This window comes from Stenella coeruleoalba (assembly GCF_951394435.1).
Source record: "Stenella coeruleoalba genome assembly, chromosome: 1".
Taxonomy (NCBI): Eukaryota; Metazoa; Chordata; class Mammalia; order Artiodactyla; family Delphinidae; genus Stenella; species Stenella coeruleoalba.
Genome location: NC_137169.1, coordinates 116,448,395 through 116,457,103, shown reverse-complemented (window position 1 = coordinate 116,457,103; position 8,709 = coordinate 116,448,395). Strand labels below are relative to the sequence as shown.

Here is an 8,709-nt window from a genome sequence, read left to right as displayed (position 1 = left end):
GGGCCAAGCAGGAGAGTGAGAAGTTTTGAGGTAGAACAAGAGACCCCGTGAGGGAATGTCCTCCTTATTGAGTCTCATTCCCAGGGTCCTGTTGTCCTGTTCGTGTCACCGGGTGGATCCCAACCAGAGAGGTGGGGTTTCATTTGTCAGCGTTCAGATTCAGGAATCAAATGACGTTCCCAGAAGAGGAAACTGATGAGTAATAGGCTTGAGGGGTGGGGAGAAGGGCTGTTTATTTCCTCTCTTCAAGTCAACTAGGTCCCCTTAGGGCTCTGATATCTGTGGTGACTTGTCTACTCCAATGCACAACATGTGGCAGCTGCTACCACCAACGGCTCTGCTGTTTCTAGGTAAGTCAGAATCACCCTGCCTGGGAGTTGAGCTCAAGATGCCCTGGGTTCAGCAGACATCCCTTTTCGGGCAAGGGATGAGACCCCTACCAAGGGATAGGACCCTTACCATGTCTATAGATCTAGATTTAGCTTCTAGGACTTCTAGGATTTAAGCTTCAAGCGTTAGAGATGTGGAGAATTGCTGGCCCTGATTTGGGCATAATCAGGAGGTGAAGGGGGACGTGAGGTCTCCATTACTTCACCCCTCTGGGTCTCAGTTTGTCTATCTATAAACTGAAGAGTATGGACTAGATGGTCCTGAAGGTCTGTCTCTTCCATTCTCACATTCCAGTGCTCCTCTCTAAGTCTTTTAATTTCCTCGCTTTCGAGGGGACTTGGGGTGAGGTTGTTTCTATGGTTTGATTCAGGGATATTTGATCTGCACCCTTAATCTGGGAGTTCGAACGGGGACCACAGAGTAAGGGAATGGTGTTGCAAACAGGGGTTTGGGTGGACAAGGGAGTAGGAGGCACAGACATCGGAGACCAGAGGACAGGCAATGGGAGAGCTATCCACTATATTTATCTTGATTCTTGGGAACACAGGCCTCCCAGGGCAGAGGTGGGCAGGGGAGTTTAAACTCACTCCACACTCCAGTCACCCTGATCTCTGCTGCTACTCAATATCTGTTTCACTCTTTCTTCTTACAGTTTCAGCTGGCACGCAAGCTGGTGAGTTTGCTTCGTCGTCTTGGATGGGTCAAGTGAGGAATGTAAATGTGCAATAGCCACAGGGTATTAGGAAATGTTCTTTGCATAGGAAGTTGCTGATGTGGGGCTGGCAGGGGTAATTCCCCCAACACAGTAGGGCTTGGCCCTATGCTTCTCTGGCCAATTTTGCTCAAGATAAAGAGAGACCAAGAAGGAGGCCAGGGCTTCCCTGGTGGCGCAGTGGTTGAGAGTCCGCCTGCCGATGCAGGGGACACGGGTTCGTGCCCCGGTCCGGGAAGATCCCACATGCCGCAGAGCGGCTGGGCCCATGAGCCATGGCCGCTGAGCCTGCGCGTCCGGAGCCTGTGCTCCGCAACGGGAGAGGCCACAACAGTGAGAGGCAAAAAGAAGGAAGCCAAGCCTCCCCAAGCCAATATGCTCAGACTGAGTGCTATGCTGAGGCTGAGTTGCCAACTCTCGGTTCGCAATGGGTTTTGAGCCTCCCTGGGAATGCCAGTGTAGGGCTGGCTCATTTCCTGCCCTTATCTACATTCTCTTGACTCCTCAGCAGACCTCCCAAAGGCTGTGGTGCTCCTAGACCCTCAATGGGACCGGGTGCTCAAGGATGACCACGTGACTCTAAAGTGCCAGGGGGACTACCGTCTTGGAGACAATTCCACACAGTGGTGGCACAATGGGACTCTCATCCCAAACCAGACCTCCAGCTACTTCATCACAGCTGCCAAAGTTGAGGATAGTGGAGACTACAAGTGTCAGACAGGCCTCTCCACACTCAGCGACCCGGTGCAGCTAAAAGTCTACATGGGTGAGTAGGTGAAGGGGAAAAGGGAAATCACCAATAAATGGTAAAACACGAGGCCCTGAAAGACTTGGGAAGCACCAGAAGATGATGTTCCTGGGGCTTAAAACTAAGATGAGATGATCTGTAGTCCTACTGAATTATATCAGATTGTAGTCCTAGCTATAAGTAGGCCTTAGGTAAAAAGTCAAAACCTGGGGCTTCCCTGGTGGCGCAGTGGTTGGGAGTCCGCCTGCCGATGCAGGGGACACAGGTTCGTGCCCCGGTCGGGGAGGATCCCACATGCCGCGGAGCGGCTGGGCCCGTGAGCCATGGCTGCTGAGCCTGCGCGTCCGGAGCCTGTGCTCCACGACGGGAGAGGCCACAGCAGTGAGAGGCCCGCGTACCGCAAAAAACAACAAAAAAAAGTCAAAGCCTGGCATATACTACAGGGCTGCTGCACTGCACAGTTCCAGGAATCAATATTCACAAAGAATACATACAGCATGAATGGTGTCATCTGAAGGTCAGGGCATGACACTGATGCTCAATAATAGTTATTGAATAAATTAATGAATCCATTTTAGGACCTCAGTCTCCTCACTCTCAGACACACAATGCCCTAAGCTACCCCACAAGCCATCCCTAATTCACCACAATCTCTCTGTCTCTCTTCCCATCAATGCCACACTCAAAATATACACTTCAGCATAAATTTGGCCGTGTGATATCTCTCCTAATAGAGATATATGTACACATTCAGGCTGCATATTCATCATGGAATCAGTCTTTGTGTATTAACAGAATCCACTCATTAGATGCAAGTAGAAGAAGTATTTTGGAGGCAAGAGATCTCTCCTGGTGTCCCTGAAATCACACCACATAGCCCGGTACCTGCAGCGTCACCTTGTTAAGCCTGACTCTATTTTCATGGCTGCCCCATCTGTATATTGTATGTGAGTGGAACAAGTCTGGAGGGGAAGGAGGGCCTAATGAAGGTGGACCTGCAACAGAATTCCATGGAATCTGAAGCTGCTTTTCTTGGCTTCTTTGCCTGACTGTGTCACTTAGCTGACATTGTTCTCAGTCTACAGAGTTACAAAGAGGAATGTCTATTATCTAGCTAGGTGAGAGATAGATGGCCACCTATGATCAAATAAAATGGGGAATTACCAACAGGAAGCAATAGACAAATCATATCTGGTAGTTATTAGCTTGTCTTAAACTTGGCTTTAGAAACTGACTTTAGAAGTCTAATCAGTGAGAACTGTTTTAAACTGTGACCAAGAGCATTAACTTCAGCAGGCAAACTCCTGATCATTCTTTAGGACCCATTTCACTTATCTCCTTCTCTGAGAAGCTTTCCTTACTTTCTTTGGGCAGAATTTCTTTGCTCCATTCTCTTTGGTCCTTCAGTCCTTTGTTCTTAGCCTGTTGTAGCACTTATCACACTGTATTGTAATTATTTCTATGTCTAGATCACAGATTCTTTGATGTGTCTTAGTCATCTGGGTATCCCCAGTCTGCACAACATAGTAAGTGCTCAATAAAATATTAGTTTAACGAATGTACATATGGACATTCACTGAGTCCATGACAGCCAGAATGGAACAAGAATGTTCCCCCCCAAAGAAACCAGACCATACATATACATATAAGATTACATAGGTAACCCCTGTTAATATTTAAGTCCATGTTTTTTCTTTTTTTCTGAGCATACATACTTTTTGTATTCTGTCTTTTTAACTTAACATTGTCTGATGAATGTTTTCTCATGTCATTTTAAAATTTCTATGCAATATCATTTTTCGTTATTCAGACCAACTTCCTGACCACAATTTCAAGTTCTCTCTGTGTGTGTGGAGCCTGGTTACTTGGCAAGGCAGTTGTGAAAACAAGTATCTTGGTGACATAACATTCTCTCTCTCAGAGGCTGTGCTCAGTAATGAAGATGGCCTTGCTGAGACGCTGCGGCCCTTCAGAAACCACCAATTACCATCAGCACTACCACGCGTGCTTTTGTTTCCCCTCCCTGACTTTTTTTTTTTTTTTTAAGATTTAACTTAATTTTTTTCTTTTTTGGCTGCACGCAGGCTTTCTCTAGTTGTGGCAAGCGGAGGCCACTCTTTGTTGCAGTGCACAGACTTCTCATTGCAGTGGCTTCTCTTGTTGCAGAGCACAGGCTCTAGGCAAACGGGCTTCAGTCGTTGTGGCACCCGGGCTTCAGTAGTTGTGGCTTGCGGGCTCTAGAGCGTAGGCTCAGTAGTTGTGGCGCACGGGGTTAGTTGCTCCGTGGCATGTGGGGTCTTTCCGGACCAGGGATCAAACCCATGTCCCCTGCATTGGCAGGCGGATTGTTAACCACTGCGCCACCCGGGAAGTCCCCCCTCCCTGACTTTTATATTGAGGTCTCTCTCATGATTTCTGCAGCCACTCCTGTGGCCACTCAGTAACCTTCTTCCTGACTGTCTGCAACAGTCTTCCAATATTCCTACAACTGTCCATTCCTTCTGAAGTCTACCTTTCCTTTAATTGGGCAAATCATCATTTTCTAATACAATGTTTACTCTTTGATCTAGAACTTACAATGGCTCCTTATTACCTGCCATAGCAAATCCAAGTGTAGCCATTAAGGACACTGCAAATTGCTTCTCACCTGCCTCATCACTTAGACCCTATGCTCTAACCTTATGTTTTGACCATGTGTGTGTCTCTCCCTCTCCACCATTAGACAAAATTTCTTGGTGTGACTTGAGCTCTCTTGCAGGGCCCAGTTGGCTTTTTCCCAAAGAAAGCTATGTAAGGATGGCTCCCAGTCTGGCTTTCCATCATCCCCCAGGATCTGGGTGGTGAGCATCCCCTTCACAAAAGCTTTGCACTGAATGCTGAGGCCTCCTGGGCCTGTGTTCTCTTTGTGTCTTTCAGACTGGCTGTTGCTCCAGGCCTCTCGGTCGGTGGTCCAGGTGGGGGAGCCCATTCAGCTGAAGTGTCACAGTTGGAAGAAAACTACTGTACAAAAGGTTCAATTTTTCCAGAATGGCCGAGGCAAGCAGTTTTCTTATCAGAATTCTGACTTCTACATTCCAGAAGCAAAACTTGAACACAGTGGCTCCTACTTCTGCAGGGGGATTATCGGGAGTAAAAACGAGTCTTCAGAGGCTGTGAACATCACTGTTCAAGGTAAGAGATGTGCAGAGTGCATCTAAAGGGCCCAGCGCACCATGTGTGGGGACTCTGCCTTCACACTGGGAAGATGAGTTGGGAGGAGATTGCTGACCGTTCCACAGACGTCTTTACAAGGGTCATTCACTCTGCAATGTGACAGCAGGTGCGGAAGTCACATTTCCTCCCCCATAAATATGCCTGTCCTTACCTCATTCTAACTATATCCATAATGTTATCTGTCTCTATCATGCTGGCCCATCATTACCTGTTCTCCTTTCCCCTCCAAGCCTCAAGTCATAGCCAAAAGCGAAGCTGGCAGTAGTGCCTCACTTTCTCACAGAAAGACCCATAACCTGTGTTCTGGCTCTGCTGCTAATAAACCATGTAACTGTGGCCAGTTAGACTCTCTGAACCTCAGTTTCCATTTCTGTAACAAAGACATGCTGACCTTTATTGGGCATCTTTCAATGTGCTGGACACTGTGCTGAGTGCTTCTTCACATGCAACTAGTCTGATGATCATAGTAACCCCTCACAACAACATTAAGAGATCGGTAACATTGACTCTACAGATGAAGTAACTGGGTGGAAAAAAGGGAGGGGGGTAATTAATGTGTCTCCAAGGGCACAGCAAAGATTCGAAGCCTGTATACTGAACCACCAGATAAAATGAAAGGATTGGACAGGCGCCAATGTCCTGTGACAGAATTTTGAATTCCACTAAGTCACTTAGAAAACATCTCCAGTCTCTGTAGTACCATCCTCCAGGGTCAGAGATCCCCTGCCACCGTGCTCCTGGACTTCCTAATTTCACAAAACTTCCACCTGTAATCAGACTAAGATGTTTGTTGTAAGCAATTTACATGTGGTAAGACAGCAAGATAGCCACACATCTTCTGAGATTTTAACAAAACAATGCCATAATTTGTATAACAAATAACTTCATCACAATTTAAATTGAAAATAAATACTCTCAAATAGAGAATGAGAAAACAAATAACAAAGAAAATGGGGGCAAAATGCCAACAATTAGTAAATCTAGGTAAAGAATATATGAGAGTTATTTATACTTTACTGGTAACCTTTTTTTTAAGTTTGAAATTAAATCAAAATTAAGAGTTGAAAAAATTAAGACTAAAAATCCACTCTAATGTTACCAGTTTATAGACTACAGTGAGGAATGACTTTAAAATAACAATATTAAGGGCTAAGAGGTTGAGAACAAGCAAATTCTACCTCTTTCCATTTTGGGTTATTAGTTACTGAGCCGTGATAAAGAAATAGTATCAATTTTCTGACGGTAAGTAGCAGATTTCAATGGTTCACATTTTTTTTTTTTTTTTTTTTAGATTTCCTTTAGTGGGGTAAAAACAATGAGTATTATTTTGAGACACAAGAGAAAGTTACTGAATTAAGAAATAGTGTTCTCACACCAACTTAAACTTTGACTACTTTCAGAATTTCACACAAAACCCAGCTACAACCTACCTTGCTCAACACTATGTCACATACCTCCATCAAACAGGAAAACACTTTTGCTCAGGTAGCATTAAGATCCAGACTCAGTGGGAGGAAGCTATGGCTTTCCGCCAGACTCCCCCATGTTCCTTAGAATCTGTCTCTTAGCAGGTGTCAGAAAGACTTTCCACCGATGACCTCACTGTTTATTCCAAATTTCTGCCTTAACAAATGTCATTTTATTCTCATCCCTCTGCTTCTCCTATTAGGTCAAGAAAAGCCACCCACCAGCTCATCATTCTTTCCACCTTGGCACCAAATCACTTTCTTCCTGGTGATGGGACTCCTGTTTGCAGTGGACACGGGACTGTATTTTTCTGTGAAGAGAGCCCTTCGAAACTCAAAGGAGGACTGGAAGAATGGCACAGTCACATGGACTCAGGGCCCTCAGGGCAAATGAGGGTAATAAAAGCAGCATCCCCATCCCATGGGGGTGATAAAAGAAGCATCTCTGAACCTCTTTCTAAATTCACAGCCCCACCACGCCCAACAGGCATCTCTGGGAGCAGCAGGAAAACTACACCTCAGACTCTAGGCTGACAGTCCTTCACCCAACTCTGTTTTCTCTTGTCTCCTATGGAAAGGAAAGGACTGTGATCTTCAAGTGCCAACAGTGAAACCCCAGTGAGCAGCTGCATTACCAGGAATAGAAGTCTCAGAGCGACATGGATGCTTTCTCTATTCTAACCATTCCGTCCCAGCAAAGCAACAATACAGACTCTTGATGATTACCCTTAATGTATGAATATTGTCCTTAAATAAATGGATATGTAAATAAGAGAATTCCTGGTTGAGAACCAGCTGGATAGTAGTCTGCATCTGTTGCTTCAGGGCTGGCTGCCTTCAAGGCACCCTAAAACTCCTTCTAGACAGACTGTGGGTATGTCTGGGGGGTCTAGGGGAGACAGCAGAACCATTGAAGGGGGTGGCTAAGAAAGAGCAGGGTAGTCCAGGAAAGACCAGAGAAGACCACCACCTGGGCTGTCTTCCTAGAATATGAGCCATGGTAGATAGAGGTAAAAGGAAATCACAGAGGTGACGTCGAATAGAGTTTTTCAGGGGAGCCCATGTCAGAATTGGGATGGTCTGCAAGTATACAATGATCAACTCTCTTAATGTCATGAGTAGGAAATGGTCCAGGAAGGGGTGTAGGGGTTGGAGGATTTAGAAAAGAAAGCACAGAATAAGGCCATTGGAAGGAGAGCAACATTGTTGTCCCGGATTAAGCCCAGTGAACAGAGATACCTCCGCATCCAAACAGAGAAAGCATGAGAAGAAGTCAACCACAACTGCACAGGAAGGAATGGGTAGGAGGTGAGAATGCTTTTACTGGGCACAATAGTGAGAATTAGAGAGCAGTGGCAGGGACTATAAAACCAGTTTTTCCGTTTTAGTATCTAATTCAGATATAGCTTTGATCACATCATTCTTTAAACAAATGTTGGATAACCAATATTAAATGTACTGAACTCTACTGAGTTAAATTACGAAACTTTGAAATCCCTCAGCATGTCAGTAACAATGGAGTAGAGGTGGAGAAGGCAATCACTGCTTATCACAGTGATAAGCTATCTCTCTCTGTGTTTCAGAAGTTTTAAATAGAACCATTTCTTGATTTCAGTAAGGCATTTTACAAGATCCTGCTTCTACTGTCAGGCAGAAGATGGAAACGCCATGGTAATAAAACAAGAATGAAAAAAATCCTTTTTTCCTCCCAGTGTCCAAAATTCTATCAATTCTATCCTGAAACGGAGCAGGACCCTATGGTCCTTGTCCCGCATGTCCTCTGCCTGCCTTTTGTCTGTGGAAAACCTTTAGCCAAAGAATAAGTTTAATCAGAGAAGTGAGAGAATGCAGAAACAAAGGAAAACAGTCAAAGGAGACCAAATTATAATAGTTTAGTCATTAAGCGTAGTCAAGGACCTTTAGTTCCTTCTCAAAGGCTATAGATAATATTCTGAGCCATTTCCTGTGAGTTGTCTTATAGTTACTGAAACCCGACACGGTGGAAAGAGTTAACTACATGATGTCCAGATTGTAGCCATGACAAAATTCCACAATTTTGGAATTGTGGAATTCCAAGAATTGGAACTGCCACAAGAATTGGAACTGCCACAATTCCAAGAATTGGCCTCAAGGAAATGGGAACAAAACTGACCCTCAAACTGAAGACGAACCGTACTTAA

The 8,709-nt window shown here is 45.1% G+C and overlaps 1 protein-coding gene across 2 annotated transcripts; it reads left to right on the top strand.

The window, feature by feature from the left end:
- Window positions 1-220: 220 nt before the first annotated feature.
- LOC307191120 (low affinity immunoglobulin gamma Fc region receptor III-A-like) lies at window positions 221-7,300 on the top strand. 2 transcript variants are annotated; one of them, XM_079930850.1, is made up of 5 exons: window positions 221-350; window positions 1,043-1,063; window positions 1,614-1,868; window positions 4,767-5,021; window positions 6,733-7,300. In XM_079930850.1, exons 1-5 carry the CDS (start codon window positions 302-304, stop codon window positions 6,921-6,923), a joined length of 771 nt encoding a protein of 256 aa, XP_079786976.1. In that variant the 5' UTR covers window positions 221-301; the 3' UTR covers window positions 6,924-7,300. The 2 variants fall into 2 exon arrangements, with proteins under 2 accessions (XP_079786976.1, XP_079786975.1); XM_079930849.1 differs by having other exon boundaries at window positions 1,611-1,868.
- Window positions 7,301-8,709: the final 1,409 nt, after the last annotated feature.